Raw genomic sequence first — 19,329 nt, 5'->3', positions numbered from 1 at the left:
AAGAAATACCAACATTAATTAAGTGGCCTTGAGGGACACCCCCTACACACACAATTTTCTGGTTTGCATGTGATCGCAGCGGCGAAGACCACAACTCCTCTCCCATTTAAGATTGGGTGGAGTAGAAACACGCTTGTGCCTTGCAGGAAATGAGATTTGGGTGCTTACAATCTGTTAACATTCATGCGAACTCGCTTAAAATGGGACAGGGGACACCTCGGGGAGGGGTGTAGGATGGCTTTGCCTTTGGAAACATCTTTCCCAAGAACGGGCGACTCTAAAGACACGGGAATGCACCCTAACCAGGGTGAAAACACACGTGTTAATGCTGTGAGCTTTTCGCTTTGGTTCGGTAGGCTGCGTTGTATCAACACTGGATCCGGCTTTGGTGATTAGAGAAGCAGCGTGGCTCAGGGGAAAGAGCCTGGGCTTGGGAGTCAGAGGTCACGGATTCGAATCCCGACTCTGCCACTTGTCAGCTGTGTGGCTGTGGGCAAGTCACTTGACTTCTCTGTGCCTCAGTTCCCTCATCTGGAAAATGGGGATTGACTGTGAGCCTCATGTGGGACAACCTGAAGACCTTGTATGTCCCCCAGCGCTTAGAACAGTGCTCTGCACATAGTAAGCGCTTAACAAATACCCACATTATTATTATTATTATTGTTAATCCAACTCAGCCTCAAAACGATAATACTGCGATTCCCTCAAAACAATAATACTGTGATTCCCTGAGGGCATGCTTAAGGGTTGGAATTGTAAAATGAATTAAAGAGATCACCTTTCGCTTTCCAACATTTTAATATACTTCTTCTTCTCCCCCATAATATGCTGCGGAGATTGGGTTAATTTTGAATAATAACTCATTGGACACCCTGTTTTTCACTCCCAAGTCCTAATCCCTTTTAACTTCCATTTTTGTCTTATTAAGAATAACTCGCTATATAAATCATTTATTCAGATTACTGTCGAGAAGCCGCGTGGCTCGGTGGCAAGAGCCCGGGCTTGGGAGTCAGAGGTCATGGGTTTGAATGCCGGCTCCGCCACTTGGCAGCTGTGTGACCGTGGGCAAGTCACTTCACTTCTCGGTGCCTCAGCTACCTCATCTGTAAAATGGGGATTAAGACTGGGAGCCCCACGTGGGACAAACTGATCACCTTCTAGTCCCCCAGCGCTTAGAACAGTGCTTTGCACAAAGTAAGCGCTTAACAAATACCATTATCATTATTATCTCTCCCCCTCTGGACTGGAGGCTCGTTATGGGAAGTGACCGTGTCTACTAATTCTCTTGTATTGTACTCTCCCAAGCGCTGAGTACAGTGCTCTGCACATAGTAAGCGCTCAACAAATACCATCGATTGATTTAAATGGCCATTATCTTTTTTCACATTTAACTTTGAACTTGTTAGCTATGACCATTCAAGAGACACCGAGGACTCAAGATCACTCTCAGTGCGTAGAATTTAAGCACGGTGATTTTTTTAAAAAAGCTTCTGTTGTTAAAAATAGTTTAAATTAATCAGTGCCAGCTGCGTGGCGGGGAAAGCGTCTACCAATTCTTTTAGACTGTGCTCTCCCAAATGCTTAGTACAGTGCTCTGCACGCGGTAAGCGCTCAGTAAATGCAATTGATTGATTGATGCTTGGGAGGACACCACAGAATTAGTATGTGATCTCTCCCCTCAAGAAGGATATAATCCAGCCAGGAAGATAGACCTAAAATATATTGCAGATAGGAAGAAATAATAGAAAATAAAGATGTTCACGTTAAGTGCTGGCAGATATACAGCATGGCGTAGTGGAAAGAGCATGGGTGTGGGAGAGGATCTGGGTTCTAATCCCGCCTCCTCCACTTGTCAACTGTGTGACCTTGGGCAAGTCACTTCATTCATATTTATTGAGCGCTTACGGTGTGTCATTTCTCTGTGCCTCAATCACCTCCTCTGTAAAATGGGGATTGGGATTAAGACGCGAGCCTCAGGTGGGACATGGACTGTGTCCAACCTGACTAGCTTGTATCTATCCCAGGGTTTAGCACAGAGCTGGGCACATAGTAAGCGCTTAAATTTCACTGGGGCTGGGGGGGGGGGGGAGGTGTGGGTACGTCAACCCAAGAGTTCAGAGGACAGGGAGGTGTGGAAGTGGCAGTTGGTGGAGTCGGCTGAGAAGCAGCCTGGCTTAGTGGCAAGAGCCCGGGCTTGGGAGTCAGAGGACGTGGGTTCTAATCCCGACTCCAAAACTTGTCTGTTGTGTGGCCTTGGGCAAACCACTGCACTTCTCTGGGCCTCAGTTCCCTCCTCTGTAAAATGGGGTTAAAGACTGTGAGTCCCATGTGGGACAACTCAATCACCTCGTATCTACTCCAGTGCTTAGAACGGTGCTTGGCACATAGTGAGCGCTTAACAAATGCCATTATTAGAATTATTAGTATTATTAAGTGTGGTGGATAGTGGAGGGATTAATCAGGGAAAGGCCTGCCTGATTTGATCTCAGGATTTCGGAAGGGCTTTGGAAGATAAGAGTTGTGGGCTCCGTGGGGAGGGGAAGGAAGCTCTAGGCTGAAGAAGGGTAGGAGCAAGTGGTTGGTGGGGAGAAAGATGAGGATGAGGAACGGTAAATACGTCAGCTTGAGAGCAACGAAATGTGTGCGTGGCTCAGTGGAAAGAGCCCGGGCTTGGGATTCAGAGGTCATGGTTCGAATCCCGGCTCTGCCGCTTGTCAGCTGTGTGACCTTGGGCCAGTCACTTAACTTCTCTGGGCCTCAGTGACCTCATCTGTAAAATGGGGATGAAGACTGGGAACCCTACGTGGGTCAACCTGATTACCTTGTATCTACCCCCAGTGCTTAGAACAGTGCTTGGCACATAGTAAGCGCTTAACAAATACCGACATTATTATTATGTGATCTGGAGCATAGTGGCGAGAGCCCAGGCTTGGGATTCAGGGGTCGTGGGTTCTAGTCCCGGCTCTGCCACTTCTCTGCTGTGTGACCTTGGCCAAGTCCCTTCACTTCTCTGGGCCTCAGTTCCCTCATCCGTAAAATGGGGATGAAGACAGTGAGCCCCACATGAGATGACCCGACTACCTTGTATCTACCCCAGTGCTTAGGACAGTGCTCGGCACATTGTAAACGCTTAACCGATACCATCATCATTATTGTTATTATTATTATTGTTATGAAAGAGAGACCATAATTGGGAGGGAAATTGCTGATTGAATGTCTTAAAGCCAGTGATCAAGAGTTTCTGCTTGATGCTGACAAAGCTCCAGGCGTGGGGGAGGATGTGAGCAAGAAGACAGGAGTGGGAGAGAGGAGACTAGGGCCCAGTGAATTGGTTATAGCTTCAGAAGAATGAGGAGTGCAAGCTGGGGTGTAGTGGGAGAAGGGGGTGGGTAAGTAGGAGGGAGAGAGCCGAATAAAGGTCATTCATTCGTTCGTTCATTCAGTCACATTTATGGAGCACTTACTGTGTGCAGAGCACTGTAATAATAATAATAATGTTGGTAATTAGTTAAGCGCTTACTATGTGCAGAGCACTTTTCTAAGCGCTGGGGGAGATACAGGGTCATCAGGTTGTCCCACATGAGGCTCACAGTCTTAGTCCCCATTTTACAGATGAGGTAACTGAGGCACAGAGAAGTTAAGTGACTTGCCCACAGTCGACAAGTGGCAGAGCTGGGATTCGAAACCATGACCTCTGACTCCCAAGCCCGGGCTCTTTCCACTGATCCACGCTGTTTTACTAAGCGCTTGGGAAGCTCGAGAAGCAGCCTGGACTAGTGGCAAGAGCATGGGCTTGGGAGTCAGAGGACGTGGGTTCTAATCCCGGCTCCGCCACTTGTCAGCCGTGAGACCTGGGCCAAGTCACCTCACTTCTCTGGGCCTCGGCGACCTCATCCGGAAAATGGGGATGAAGACTGTGAGCCCCACGAGGGACAACCTGATTACTTGGATCTACCTCGGCGCTTAGAACGGCACTTGGCACTTAGTAAGCGCTTAACAGTTACCCACGTTATTATTATTATTATTGTTGGGAAAGTACAATGCAGCAATAAACGGTGACGTTCCCTGCCCACAACGAGTTTTCAGTCTGGTGGGGGGAGACAGACATCAACACAGATCAATAAGATGACAGATAATATATATAAGTGCTGTGGGGCCAGAAGGGGGGAAGAGCAAAGGGAGCAAGTCAGGGCGATGCAACAAGGAGTGGGAGATGAGTAAAGGGCCCGAGTTTCTACTTGATGGGGACAGAAATGGACAACCATCTCTTGGAGGTTTCTGCGGAATGGGGAGCAATGTTAATGAGATGTACATCAACCTGATTCTATTTATTTGCTATTGTTTTCATGAGATGTTCTTCCCCTTGACTCTATTTATCGCCATTGTTCTTGTCTGTCCGTCTCCCCCGATTAGACTGTAAGCCCATCAAAGGGCAGGGACTGTCTCTGTTACCAATTTGTACAGTCCAAGCGCTTAGTACAGTGCTCTGCACATAGTAAGCGCTCAATAAATACTATTGAATGAATGAATGAATGAGCTGCGTACAGAACTCCATTTTAGAAAAGCGGCGTGGCCCAAGAAGCAGCGTGACCGAGTGGAAGGAGCACGGGGATCTGGGTTCTAATCCCGGATCTCCCCCTCGTCCGCTGCATTCTCCCACGTGCATACTGCAGTGCTCTGCACACGGTAAGCACACAAGAAATACGATTGACTGACCGACTGATCATGGGCAAGTCACTCCACGTCTCTGGGCCTCCGTTACCTCATCTGTCAAATGGGGATTAAGACGGCGAGCCTCATGTGGGGCAGGGACTCTGTCCAACCTGATCGTCTGGTATCTACCCCAGCGCTTAGTACAGTGCTTGGCACATAGCACTTAAGAAATACCATTTAAAAAAATGTCTTTGCCTTTGTCTTTCCCATGTCTTTTCCTTCTCCCCTCCTCCCATATCGTCCTTGATCTCTCAACATAATAATAATAATAATGGTGTTTGGTAAGCGCTTACTATGTGCCAGGCATGGTACTAAGTGCTGGGATTGATACAAGCCATTCGGATTGGACACAGTCCCTATCCCAGATGGGACTCACAGTCTAAATCTCCACCGGACAGATGAGGTAGCTGAGGTCCAGAGAAGTTAAGTGACTTGCCCGAGGTCACACAGACAGGTGGTGGAGACGGGATTAGAACCCATGACCTTCTGACTCCTCGGCCCATGCTCTATCCACTAGGCTATACTGCTTCTCGCTGTGCCGTGCCGCTTCTCATTCTGTTGTATTCCTCCAAGCATTTAATTCAGCGCCCCAGTGGTTGACAGAATGGCATCTTGTGAAACTCTGTGGCCCCTGGGTTATCCACAGATGTCGTGGTCACACATTGGCGAAAAAAAGGTCTTTGATCTATGCATTCACAAAATCCCAAATGTTGTTCCCTCTGAATTGCCCTTATGGTCACTGTCATTTTTATTCCCTACCAAAGGAAGAGAGAAATGTATCCACTCTAGCACTTGGAACAGTGCCTGACCAGACCTGACCTGTAAGCGCTGAACAGATGCCGTCATTTTCATTATCGTCATGAACACGGGCAGTTGTGAGTTTTCTGCATCTTGAGGAGACCCCCCCGTGGGTGGAGGGGGCCCTTTGGCTGCCTGGCGACGTGGCCCGTTTTATCGAAACCATTGGAAATCATCCCGAAGGCCAAGTGGGAGAGAAAATCACCCTGAACCCGATGCCCCCCGTAATTTTGAAGGGTGGGCGGATTCAGCTCTGCCCTGTCGCCCGGGATGGCGAGGGCAGGGAACGTGCTCAGTTCCCTGATTGGCTTGTTTTGGGCTCCTTCCAAATACACCATCAACCTTTCTTAATCTTCCGCCCTGCAGAATCAGAAAGAATCGAGTCCGGGGTTCAGGGTAATAGTAATAATATTAATTGTGGTAATTGTCGAGGGCTTTCTGTGGGCCAGACACCGTACTGAGCGCTGGGGTGGATAGAGGAAATCGGGTTGAACACGGTCCCTGTCCCCCGTGGGGCTCACAGTCTCAATCCCCATTTTACAGATGAGGGAACTGAGGCAGAGTTAGCTCCTTCTTGCCCAAGGTCACACAGCAGAGAAGCGGGATTAGAGCCCCGTGACCTGCCGAGTCCCGTGCCTGCGCTCTAATCCGCTACACCGTGCCGCATTCGTCGAAAGAACATGTTTGACTTTCGATCGGGTACCTTTTGTAGCTTCAGTGATGTCGACTACTCGGTGTTTTTGCTAAATTCTTTCTTTCAGGCCACGCCAACCCACCCAGACTCTTCCACTAAGATTTAGTTTGTGACGAAGAACTAAATGTAATATAGACGCACTTGTTATCCCAACTTCTTTCCTTAGGGTACCCTTTTTATTTTTAATGAAAAGAGCTTATCCTTCCTGTTGCAGCGACACCTAAAGGTTTCACGGTAGGACCGAACCCTAAAAAGGAAAGAAAGAGAGAAAATCCATTCGGCCCTCCCCCGTTAATTTCATCGCTCCAGTTCCCACTCCGAATACTCTCTTCTAGCCTTTCCGGAGTGGGAAGGAGATATGGCTTTTGCAAAAATTGAACCGGGAAGCGACGACGAGGACAATTTCGAAGACGCCTTTGAAAATATCCCAGTAGCCACCACGATGGATCTTTCCACTGCCCTAGAAGAAAGCACGGTTGCACTGTGCTTATTCCTAAATAACCGATTCTCAGATGCTCTCAATTTCCTTCGCCCGTGGTATAAGCGAAGCATGTATCATGCCACCGGCTACGGCTTCATCTTAGTACTGCGGGCTCTCATGACCTTTGAGACTCAAGACATCCAGCAGGGGATCGAGATCATGAAGGAGGCCATGAAGACCTGTCAGAGCTTCAGGAGAAAATCTTCGCTGGTCCAAACCCTGTCTCATATCATCTTCAAACCGAATATGGAGTCCATAGGAGAAGTGGAACTGCACGCCGAAATCTGTTACGCCGAGTGTCTGCTCTTGAAAGCGGGCCTGGCATTGATAGAGGACGAAACCATGCTGAGTTTTATCAAAGGGGGCGTCAGCTTCGGGACGAGTTACCACATCTATAGAGACTGCCAAGAGGCCATTCTGAAAATCAAAAGTTTCCACCAGACCAAAGCCTTCAAACACCTGGAGAGAGGGGTGAAGTTTGGCATCGGCGCATTCAATCTGTTGCTGTCCCTTTTACCCGAGAGCGCCCTTCGCTTGCTGAACTTCGTCGGCTACACCGGGGACAGAGATTTAGGTCTCGCCCTGCTCCACCAAGGAGCGGTCGGGACCAGCGTCAGGGCCATAATGTGCATCTTAACCTTACAGATCTACTACAATTACCTCTGTTTAATTTTCGGGGTCGAGACCAACGATTTCCACAGCTTAGAGGACCTCCTCACGCCCTATCTCACCAAGTTCCCCAAGTGCGCCATCCTTACGTTCTACGCGTCCAGGATCGAAATCATGAAAGGGTTCTTCGGGACCGCCCAGGCGCGATTGCAAGAATGCATCCTGTTGCAAGACGAATGGAGGGAGATCCATCACCTCTGTTACTGGGAGCTGATGTGGACCTACATTTTTGAGCAAGACTGGCATTACGCCTATCACTACGTGGACCTACTTCACCAACATAACAAGTGGTCCAAGTCGATGTTCACCTTCCTCAAGGCTTCCATTCTGTGTATGCTTCCCGGCGACTTCGCCACAGCCATGGGCGAGGACGTCAAATCTCTGTTTATGCAGGTGAGGACCCAGAAGCAAAAAATCGGGGGGAAAACTCCCCCGACCGATAAGTTTGCCGACGTCAAGTGCAGGCGCTATTACAGTACCACCTCCTGGCACGTCGCCCAACCGATCCTGGAGATGATGTACATCTGGAGCGGTTTCCAAGTGATAGCCAAGAGACTCGACTTGGTTGCCCGCTGGATGCAGGTCATCGAAACAGAGGAGGAGGTTCTACACGAGCGTCCCAACCTAGAGTACTTTATGGATGACCAGTGTTTGGTGAAGCTCCTGAAAGGTTGCTGCCTCAAGTATCTGGACCGACTCTGGAAAGCCGAGCTGTGCTTCGATCACGTCATTCAAAATGAGAAACTGTTGAAGTTCGATCACTACCTGGTGCCCTACGCCTACTACGAACTGGGAATACTGTTCCATCAGAAAGGCGATGATGAGAAAGCACTCACGTACATCGAGCATGCCAAAACCTACCGAGACTTTGCCATGGAGTCGAGGTTGCAGTTTAGGGTTCACACAGCCCTTCAGCGTATATGTGGGAATCTAGCGAAGGATGTGAATCCGGACTTCTGAGCCACTTTCCTTAGCACGAGTGTAACGTTCACAATAAATAAGATGCCGTTAGCAGGTGGGAAAAAAAAAATCTACTCTGGGTGGAAAGGAAATCAAGTGGAAGAAACGTTGGGGAGATCCCAAACGGTAACAAGTAGAGGTACCTGCCCTCCTACCTTCCTTAACTTCTATTTTTAACCACTCAATCTCCAAGGGCTCCTTCCCCTCTGCCTTCAAACATGCCCACGTCTCCCCCATCCTAAAAAAACCCGCTCTCGACCCCACTTCCCCCTCCAGTTATCGCCCTATCTCCCTACTACCCTTCCTTTCCAAAATCCTAGAACGAGTCGTCTACGATCGATGCCTAGAATTCCTTAACTCCCATTCTCTCCTAGACCCCCTCCGATCTGGCTTCCGTCCCCTCCACTCTACCGAGACTGCTCTCTCTAAGGTCGCCCGTGACCTCCTTCTTGCCAAATCCAATGGCTCCTACTCCATTCTGATCCTCCTTGACCTCTCTGCTGCCTTTGACACTGTCGACCATCCCCTCCTCCTCCGTACCTTATCTCACCTCGGCTTCACGGACTCCGTCCTCTCCCGGTTCTCCTCTTACCTCTCTGGCCGGTCATTCTCAGTCTCTTTCGCTGGAGCCTCCTCCCCCTCCCATCCTTTAACTGTTGGAGTTCCTCAAGGGTCAGTTCTCGGCCCTCTTCTGTTCTCCATTTACACTCACTCCCTCGGTGAACTCATCCGCTCTCACGGCTTTGACTACCATCTCTACGCAGATGACATGCAGATCTACATCTCCGCCCCCGTCCTCTCCCCCTCCCTTCAGGCTCGCATCTCCTCCCGCCTCCGGGACGTCTCCACCTGGATGTCGGCCCGCCACCTAAAACTCAACGTGAGCGAGACTGAGCTCCTCATCTTCCCTCCCAAACCCGGTCCTCTCCCAGACTTCTCTATCACCGTCGATGGCATGACCATCCTTCCCGTCTCTCGGGCCCGCGATCTCGGTGTCATCCTTGACTCGTCTCTCTCGTTCACCCCACGCATCCTATCCGTTACCGAGACCTGCCGGTTTCACCTCTACAATATCGCCAAGATCCGCCCTTTCTTCTCCACCCAAACGGCTACCTTACTGTTACGGGCTCTCGTTATATCCCGGCTAGACTACTGTGTCGGCCTTCTCTCTGACCTCCCTTCCTCCTCTCTCGCCCCGCTCCGGTCTATTCTTCACTCCGCTGCCCGGCTCATCTTCCTGCAGAAATGATCTGGGCATGTCACTCCCCTTCTTAAACAACTCCAGTGGTTGCCCGTCGACCTCCGCTCCAAACAAAAACTCCTCACTCTAGGCTTCGAGGCTCTCCATCACCTTGCCCCTTCTTACCTCTCCTCCCTTGTCTCTTTCTACCGCCCACCCCGCACGCTCCGCTCCTCCGCCGCCCACCTCCTCACCGTCCCTCGGTCTCGCCCATCCCGCCGTCGACCCCCGGGTCACGTCCTCCCGCGGTCCCGGAACGCCCTCCCTCCTCACCTCCGCCAAACTGATTCTCTTTCCCTCTTCAAAGCCCTACTTAAAACTCACCTCCTCCAAGAGGCATTCCCAGACTGAGCTCCTCTTCTCCCTCTACTCCCTCTGCCATCCCCCCTTTACCTCTCCGCAGCTAAACCCTCATTTTCCCCCTTTCCCTCTGCTCTTCCACCTCTCCCTTCCCATCCCCACAGCACTGTACTCGCCCGCTCAACTGTATATATTTTCGTTACCCTATTTATTTTGTTAATGAATTGTACATCGCCTCGATTCTATTTAGTTGCCATTGTTTTTACGAGATGTTCTTCCCCTTGACTCTATTGCCATTGTTCTCGTCTGTCCGTCTCCCCCGATTAGACCGTAAGCCCGTCAAACGGCAGGGACTGTCTCTATCTGTTGCCATCTTGTTCATCCCAAGCGCTTAGTACAGTGCTCTGCACATAGTAAGCGCTCAATAAATACTATTGAATGAATGAATGAATACCTGCTCCCTCCGTGTCACCTTTCCGTCTTTTATTGGTCCCTTTCCTTGTTCATTCATTCATTCAATAGTATGTATTCATTCAATCGTATTTATTGAGCGCTTACTGTGTGCGGAGCACTGTACTAAGGGCTTGGAGTGTACAATTGGGCAACAGAGATGATTTTTTGACCACTGCCTCGGCCTTCCAGCCTTCTGTCGCTCCCCACCCCAGTCCGTACTTCCCTCTGCTGCCCTGCTCATTTTTCTACAGATGAGCTCGTTCCACATGCCCCCGCTCCTCCAGAACCGCCGGTGGTTGTCCATCGACCTCTGATTCAAGCAGAAAGGCCTCACCACTGGCTTTATAGCACTCCATCACCTTACCCCCTCCTATCTTACCTCGCCCATTTCCTACTATGACCCGACCCACACATTCCGCTCCCCAATCAATTAATCGATCACATTTATCGAGGGCCTACTACATGTAGACCCCTGTACTAAGTGCTCGGGAGAGTACAGCGCAACAGAAATAGCAGGCACGTTCCCTGCCCATAACGCGCCTACGGTCTAAAGGGGGAGACAGACATTACTATGAATAATTTATAAAATGTCATTTAAAGATATGTACGGAAGTGCTGTGAGGTTGGTGGGGTGAATATCAAGCGTCCACAGGTCACTGATTGAAGCGCATAGATGATGCAGAAAGGACAGGGAGCCGGGGAAAAGAGGGCTTAATCGGGGAAGGCCTCTTAGAGGAGGCGTGACCTCGGTAATGCTTTGAAGGTGGAAAGAGTGGTGGTCTGGTTTAGATGGAGGGGGAGGAAATTCCAGGCTGGGGAGGCTAGGAGGAATTCCAGACTAGGAGGAGGGTGTGGGAAAGAGTTCGGCGGCAAGATAGATGAGGGCACGGTGAGTAAACTGGAGCCAAGGGAGCGGAGTGTGCGGCCTGGGCCGTAGTAGGAGATTAGTGAGGTCAGGTGGGGTGGGGCGAGGTAATTGACCGTTTTAACACCAAAGGTAAGGAGTTTCTTTTTGATGCGGAAGTGGATAGACAGCCACTTGAGGAGGTTCTTGAGGAGGAGGGAGACATGAACCGAATGGTTCTGTTGATAAGTGATTCGTGCAGCAGAGTCAAGTATGGAAAGTGTTTGGAGCAGCATAGCGGCAGTTTGGATGGAGAGGATAGGGCAGATTTTAGCAGTGTTGTGAGGAGAGAATGGGACAGGATTTGGTGACAGATTGCAAATACGGGTGGAATGGCTCCTCTAGGTTAATCAGTTTGTCTTCAGTGAAAATGTTCGTTCATTCATTTCATTCAATTGTACTTTTTGAGCCCTTACCGTGTGCAAAGCGATGTACTAAAGCACTTGGGAGAGAGCAGTGCAACAACAGACACATTCCCTGCCCACACTGAGCTAACCGTCTCGAGCACAACTTCTGCTGGTTTCTACTTACTGATGTGACATTTTCACTTCCAGTCACAGCTCCAATTATCTTTGCCACAAAGGAGACTCCCTTCTTACTCAGTCACCTCTTGAGGGCAGAACATTTTTAAATTTACGTATATGAATGTCTGTCTCCTCCTCCAGACTCTGAGCTATTTCTTTGAGGGCAGGGAATGCACCTCCGCCACTTGTCAGCTGTGTGACTGTGGGCAAGTCACTTAACTTCTCTGTGCCTCAGTTACCTCATCTGTAAAATGGGGATTAAGACTGTGAGCCCCACGTGGGACAATCTGATTCCCTTGTGTGTCTACCCCAGCGCTTAGAACAGTGCTCTGCACATAGTAAGCGCTTAACAAATACCAACATTATTATTATTATTACCTGGGAGAGTATGTATAACAAGGTGGCACCTGGAGAGTTTCCAGTCCTCTACCAGTCTCGACTCCGGGAGGAAGAGTCAAGTGGAGGCCGACCCATTCCATTCTTAGCTTGGCCAGTGGCTAGCGAGTGGAAGGCGATCTGCCACAAGTCAAAACTCACCTGTGCTGGGCGGCAGCGGCAGGGGAGAGAGTCGAGGGCGGAGATGCAGGTTTACCGCGCGGAAGGAGGCAGCGGTAAACCGCTGCCGTACTTTTACCAAGAAAACTGTACGGATCCACTACCAGAACGACTGCAGATGGAGGTGGGGCCTTCTGGGAGAGAGGTGTCCGTGGTGTCGCCCTGGGTCGGACACGACTCGACGGCATCAGACAAGACAAGGGTAAGTTTGCCTTTGGTTTTAGAGCTTTAAGATTTATTAGTTTTAAGTAGAACCTTCTTTGACAAACGGGTAATACTGAGTGACCCAACCCAGCAAGATGCCTTCCTCCTGGTTCCACGTTATTGTTCAGGAGGATCATTATACTTCTGCGTCGTCTCTGCACTTGGATCCGTGACCTCTGGGCATTTGGTATTTGCCCCACCCTCAGTCCGTCAGCACTTGCGTACTCATCTGTGTTAAGCTTGAGGCGATGGGAGGACATCCAAGTAGAGACGTCTTGAAGGCAAGAGGAAACGCCAGCCTGCCGAGAGGGAGAGGGATGAGGGCTGGAGATGGAGATTTGGGTATCATCCTCATAGAGGTGGTGGTTGATGCCATGGGAGTGAACGAGTTCTCCAATGGAATGGGGGTAGATGGAGAACGGAAGGGGACCCAGAACGGAACCTCGCGGGACTCATTCATTCAATAGTATTTATTGAGCGCTTACTATGTGCAGAGCACTGGACTAAGTGCTTTGGAATGTACAAATCAGTAACAGATAGAGACAATCCCTTTGACGGGCTGACAGTCTAATCGGGGGAGATGGACAGACAAGAACAATAGCAATAAATAGAATCGAGGGGATGAGCATCTCATTAAAACAATAGCAAATAAATAGAATCGAGGGAATGTACATCTCATTAACAAAATAAATAGGGTGATGAAGATATATACAGTTGAGCGGACGAGTACAGTGCTGAGGGGATGGGACGGGAGAGGGGGAGGAGCAGAGGGAAAGGGGGGAAAAGAGGGCTTAGCTGAGGGGAGGTGAAGGGGGGGTAGCAGGGGAGCAGAGGGAGCAGAGGGAAAAGGGGGAGCTCAGTCTGGGAAGGCCTCTTGGAGGAGGTGAGCTCTAAGTAGGTTTTGAAGAGGGGAAGAGAATCAGTTTGGCGGAGGTGAGGAGGGAGGACGTTCCGGGACCGCGGGAGGACGCGGCCCGGGGGTCGACGGCGGGATGGGCGAGACCGAGGGACGGCGAGGAGGTGGGCGGCGGAGGAGCGGAGCGTGCGGGGTGGGCGGTAGAAAGAGAGAAGGGAGGAGAGGTAGGAGGGGGCAAGGGGATGGAGAGCCTTGAAGCCTAGAGTGAGAAGTTTTTGTTTCATGCGGAGGTCGATAGGCAGCCACTGGAGGTTTTTAAGAAGGGGCGTGACAGGCCCAGAGCGTTTCTGCAGGAAGATGAGCCGGGCAGCGGAATGAAGAATAGACCGGAGCGGGGAGAGGGAGGAGAAAGGGAGATCTGAGAGGAGGCTGTCACAATAATCCAGCTGGGATATTATGAGAGCCCGTAACAGTAAGATAGCCGTTTGGGTGGAGAGGAAAGGGCGGATCTTGGCGATATGATAAAGGTGAGACCGGCAGGTTCTGGTGATGGATCGGATGTGTGGAGTGAACGAGAGAGCCGAGTCAAAGATGACACCGGGGTCGCGGGCCTGAGAGACGGGAAGGATGGTCGTACCGTCCACGGTGACAGGGAAGTCAGGAAGAGGACAGGGCTTGGGAGGGAAGATGAGGAGCTCAGTTTTGGACATGGTATTTGTTAAGCGCTTACTATGTGCAGAACACTGTTCTAAGTGCTGAGATAGATACAGGGTAATCAGGTTGTCCCACATGAGGCTCACAGTTAATCCCCATTTTACAGATGAGGTAACTGAGGCACAGAGGAGTGAAGTGACTTGCCCAGAGTCACACAGCTAACAAGTGGCAGAGCGGGGATTGGAACCCATGACCTCTGACTCCAGAGCCTGGGCTCTTTCCACTGAGCCACGCTGCTTCCACTGAACCACTGATAGGGTTTAGGAGGCAAAAGAGGAGCCCGCGAAGGAGACTGAGAATGAACGGCCAGAGAGAGGAGAACCGGAGAGGACAGAGTCAGTGAAGCCAAGGGTGGATAACGTTTCCAGGAGAAGGGGGTGGTCCACAGTGTCGAAGGCAGCCGAGAGGTTGAGGTGGACTAGGATGGAGTAGAGGCCGTTGGATTTGGCGAGGAGGAGATCACTGGTGACCTTTGAGAGGGCGGACTCTGTGGAGCGAAAGGGACTCAAGCCAGATTTGAAGGGGATCGAGCAGGTCGGAGGAGAGGAATTTGAGATAGCGGATGTAGACAATTCGCTCAAGGAGTTTGGAGAGGAAAGGCAGGAGATAGATGGGGTGAGAACTGGAGGGAGCCGTGGGGTCAAGGGAAGGTTTTTTGGGGATTGGGGAGACATGGGCATGTTTGAAAGCGGGGGGAAGAAACCACTGGAGAAAGAAGAGCCGAAGATGGCTTTTAGGGAGGGAAGATTGTTGATTGTTGGTATTTGTTAAGCGCTTACTATGTGCAGAGCACTGTTCTAAGCGCTGGGGGAGACACAGGGGATCAGGTTGTCCCACGTGGGGCTCACAGTCTTAATCCCCATTTTACAGATGAGGTAACTGAGGCCCAGAGAAGTTAAGTGACTTGCCCACAGTCACACAGCTGACAGACCTCCTCTCCTGGTTCTCCTCTTACCTCTCTGGCCGGTCATTCTCGGTCTCCTTCGCTGGAGCCTCCTCCCCCTCCCATCCTTTAACTGTTGGAGTTCCTCAAGGGTCAGTTCTCGGCCCTCTTCTGTTCTCCATTTACACTCACTCCCTCGGTGAACTCATTCGCTCTCACGGCTTTGACTACCATCTCTACGCAGATGACACGCAGATCTACATCTCCGCCCCCGTCCTCTCCCCCTCCCTTCAGGCTCGCATCTCCTCCCGCCTCCGGGACGTCTCCACCTGGATGTCGGCCCGCCACCTAAAACTCAACGTGAGCGAGACTGAGCTCCTCATCTTCCCTCCCAAGCCCGGTCCGCTCCCAGACTTCTCCATCACCGTGGATGGCACGACCATCCTTCCCATCCCGCAGGCCCGCAATCTCGGTGTCATCCTTGACTCGTCCCTCTCGTTCACCCCACACATCCTATCCGTTACCGAGACCTGCCGGTTTCACTTCTACAATATCGCCAAGATCCGCCCTTTCCTCTCCACCCAAACGGCTACCTTACCGTTACGGGCTCTCGTTATATCCCGGCTAGACTACTGTGTCAGCCTTCTCTCTGACCTCCCTTCCTCCTCTCTCGCCCCGCTCCGGTCTATTCTTCATTCCGCTGCCCGGCTCATCTTCCTGCAGAAACGATCTGGGCCTGTCACTCCCCTTCTTAAACAACTCCAGTGGTTGCCCATCAACCTCCACTCCAAACAAAAACTCCTCACTCTAGGCTTCGAGGCTCTCCATCACCTTGCCCCTTCCTACCTCTCCTCCCTTCTCTCTTTCTACCGCCCACCCCGCACGCTCCGCTCCTCCGCCGCCCACCTCCTCGCCGTCCCTCGGTCTCGCCCATCCCGCTGTCGACCCCCGGGTCACGTCCTCCCGCGGTCCCGGAACGCCCTCCCTCCTCACCTCCGCCAAACCGATTCTCTTTCCCTCTTCAAAACCCTACTTAAAACTCACCTCCTCCAAGAGGCGTTCCCAGACTGAGCTCCTCTTCTCCCTCTACTCCCTCTGCCATCCCCCCTTTACCTCTCCACAGCTAAACCCTCATTTTCCCCTTTTCCCTCTGCTCCTCCACCTCTCCCTTCCCATCCCCACAGCACTGTACTCGTCCGCTCAACTGTATATATTTTCGTTACCCTATTTATTTTGTTAATGAATTGTACATCGCCTCGATTCTATTTAGTTGCCATCGGTTTTTACGAGATGTTCTTCCCCTTGACTCTGTTTATTGCCATTGTTCTCGTCTGTCCGTCTCCCCCGATTAGACCGTAAGCCCGTCAAACGGCAGGGACTGTCTCTATCTGTTGCCGACTTGTTCATCCCAAGCGCTTAGTACAATGCTCTGCACATAGTAAGCGCTCAATAAATACTATTGAATGAATGAATGAATGACAAGTGGCAGAGCTGGGATTTGAACTCATGACCTCTGACTCCAAAGCCCATGCTCTTTCCACTGAGCCACGCTGCTTCTGGAGAGGGCAATAGTTTTGATAAGGTGCGAAGGAAACAGGTTCCGATGTACAGGTGGAGAGGGTGGCTTTTGAGAGGAGGCAGGAGATCTCCTGTTGGGAAGGATGGGAGAGTTGAAGAGAGGGCCAGAAGCGGGAGGGGCTCAGGAGGGGCAGGGACGACAATAAATATCACAATCAATAAATACCACTGAATCTCCATTTTACAAATGAGGTAACTGAGGTCTAGAGAAGCCACGTGACCTGGCCAAGGTCACAGAGCAGGCAAGTGGCGGATCCGGGATTAGAACCCGGGTCCCCTGACTCTCAGGCCCATGCTCTCTCCACTAGGCCATGCTGCATCTCTACGTTTATGGATGTTTCAGTTGGATTTACGTGTATTTGCTGTTATCCAGGACAGAACGCGGAATTGGGCTCCAGGCCGGTGGAAGGATGTGGGCGAGGGGTTGGCGCCGAGACAGATGAGAGCGAGGTACAGTGAGCAGGTTGGCATTAGAGGAGTGAAGTGTGTGGGTTGGGCTGAAGGAGGAAACCAGCAAGGTAAGGGAGGAAGGGGCAAGGTGATTGTTTTAAAGCCGATGGTGAGGAGTGTCTGCTTGATGCTGAGGTGGATGGGCAACCTCTGGAGGTTCTTGAGACGTGGGGAAACATCGGCTGAACGGATCTGCGGAATAACGATCCGGCAGCAGCAGCAGTGGAGTGGGGAGAGGGAGGAGGCAGGGAGGTCAGCGAGGAGGCTGATGCAGTAGTCGAGGCAGGATAGGATGGTAGCAATTTGGATGGAGAGGAGAGGGTGGATTTTTGCAACTTTGTGAAGGTGGAACTAACAGGCTTCGGTGACCGTGCCTTGAACGAGAGAGATGAGTGGAGGACGACACCAAGGTTATGGGCTTATGAGACAGGGAGGATGGTGGTGGTGTCTACAGTGAGGGGGAAGTCAGAGGAAGGACAGGATTTGGGTGGCAAGATCAAGAGTTCGGTTTTGGACATGTGAAGTTCGAGGTGCCGGTGGGACATCTGGGGAGAGATGTCCTGAAAGCAGGAGGAGATATAAGGGTGCAGAGAAGGAGCGAGATCAGGGATGGAGATGGAGATTTGGGAATCAACTGCCGAGGGGTGGTAGTTGAAACCAGGGAGAGGATGAGTGGGTGTGGATGGAGAATAGAAGCAGTGTGGCCTAGTGGATAGAGCACGGACCCGGGAGTCAGAAAGACCTGGGTTCTAGTCCCGGCTCTGCCACACGCCTGCTGTGTGACCTTGGGCAAGTCGCTTCACTTCTCTGGGCCTCAGTTACCGCGTCTGTAAAATGGGGATTAAGAGTGTGAGCCCCACGTGGGACAGGGACTGTGTCCAACCTGATTAACTTGCATCTACCCCAGCGCTTAAAGCAGTGCTTGGCACATTATAAGCCCTTAACGAGTACCATAATATATGTATCTAGGCATATATATATATCGTAGTGTGTTTATTGAGCACTTCCTGTGTGAAGAGCACTGTACTAAGCGCCATGTAATAGAAGGAAACCCAAACTACGTGCTACTCCCCTCCTTCCTCCTCCCCCCGGTGAAGCAGCATAGTGTAGTGGACAGAGCAGGGGCCTGGGAATCAGAAGGTTATGGGTTCTAATCCAGGCTCTGCTGCTTGTCTGCTGCGTGACCCTGGGCAAGTCACTTTACTTCTCTGTGCCTCAGTTACTTCATCTGTAAAATGGGGACTGAGACGGCGAGCACCATGTGGGACAGGGATTGTGTCCAACCCAATTTGCTCAGTGCTTAGTACAGTGCCTGGCACAGAGTAAGTATAAGTGATATATATATCTTATACTCACTATAAGTACAAATGCCATAATTATTATTATTATTACTCCCCGCCTTTCCCTCCCTTCCTTACTCTCCTCTCTAATAATAATAATAATGTTGGTATTTGTTAAGCGTTTACTATGTGCCGAGCACTGTTCTGAGCGCTGGGGTAGACATAGGGGAATCAGGTTGTCCCACGTGGGGCTCACAGTCTTCATCCCCATTTTACAGATGAGGGAACTGAGGCACAGAGAAGTTAAGTGACTTGCCCACAGTCACACCGCCGACAAGTGGCAGAGCTGGAATTCGAACTCATGAGCCCTGACTCCAAAGCCCGTGCTCTTTCCAGTGAGCCACGCTGCTCTCTCCAACTCCCTACTCTGCTGGGTGACTGTGGACAAGTCACTTTACTTCTCTGGGCCTCAGGTCCCTCATCTGTAAAATGGGGATTGAGACTGTGAGCCCCACGTGGGACAGGGACTGCGTCCGACCCGATTTGCTCGCATCCACCCCAGCGCTCAGGACAGTGCCTGGCACCTAGTAAGCGCTGAACAAAACGCCACAATTATTAGTATTCCAGCATATTTTGGACACATCACCAGGAGGACTAATTCTCTGGAGAAGACACTGATGCTAGGAAAAGTCCAGGGAAAAGGTGGAAGAGTCAGACCGGCAGCTAGATGGATGGAGAAACAGTGTGGCTCAGTGGAAAGAGCCCAGGCTTGGGAGTCAGAGGTCATGGGTTCTACTCCGGGCTCCGCCCCTTGTCAGCTGTGTGACCATGGGCAAGTCACTTCACTTCTCTGTGCCTCATCTGTAAAATGGGGATGAAAACTGTGAGCCCCACGTGGAACATCCTGATTACCTTGTATTGACCCCAGCGCTTAGATCAGTGCTTGGCACATAGTAAGCGTTTAGCAAATACCAACATTACTATTATTATTATTATGGAGACCATAATGGTAACGGAAGAACCGTGAGAAAGCTGACGGATTATGGCAGAGGACAGGACGTTCTGTGGAAAGT

The 19,329-nt window shown here is 51.0% G+C and overlaps 1 protein-coding gene across 5 annotated transcripts in view; it reads left to right on the top strand.

Annotated features, from left to right (window-relative positions):
- GEMIN6 (gem nuclear organelle associated protein 6) overlaps positions 1-19,329 on the top strand; it is a 38,350-nt gene that overhangs the window by 6,420 nt on the left and 12,601 nt on the right. Inside the window, exons 2-3 of one of the 5 annotated variants that reach the window (XM_029072635.2) lie at positions 5,478-5,588; positions 6,541-8,385. The exons of 1 other annotated variant lie outside the window; for it this stretch is intronic. In XM_029072635.2, coding sequence (XP_028928468.1) covers positions 5,573-5,588; positions 6,541-8,315 — 1,791 coding nt within the window. In that variant the 5' untranslated portion in view covers positions 5,478-5,572 and the 3' untranslated portion in view covers positions 8,316-8,385. Of the gene's footprint in view, positions 1-5,477; positions 5,589-6,419; positions 8,386-19,329 lie in introns of those variants that run through there. 3 more of the 5 variants (XM_029072637.2, XM_029072644.2, XM_029072636.2) reach the window with 3 other exon arrangements.

Source organism: Ornithorhynchus anatinus, chromosome 1 (genome assembly GCF_004115215.2).
Source record: "Ornithorhynchus anatinus isolate Pmale09 chromosome 1, mOrnAna1.pri.v4, whole genome shotgun sequence".
Taxonomy (NCBI): domain Eukaryota; kingdom Metazoa; phylum Chordata; class Mammalia; order Monotremata; family Ornithorhynchidae; genus Ornithorhynchus; species Ornithorhynchus anatinus.
The sequence above is the reverse complement of the archived record's forward strand: the minus strand, read 5'-3'. Positions and strand labels throughout refer to the sequence as shown.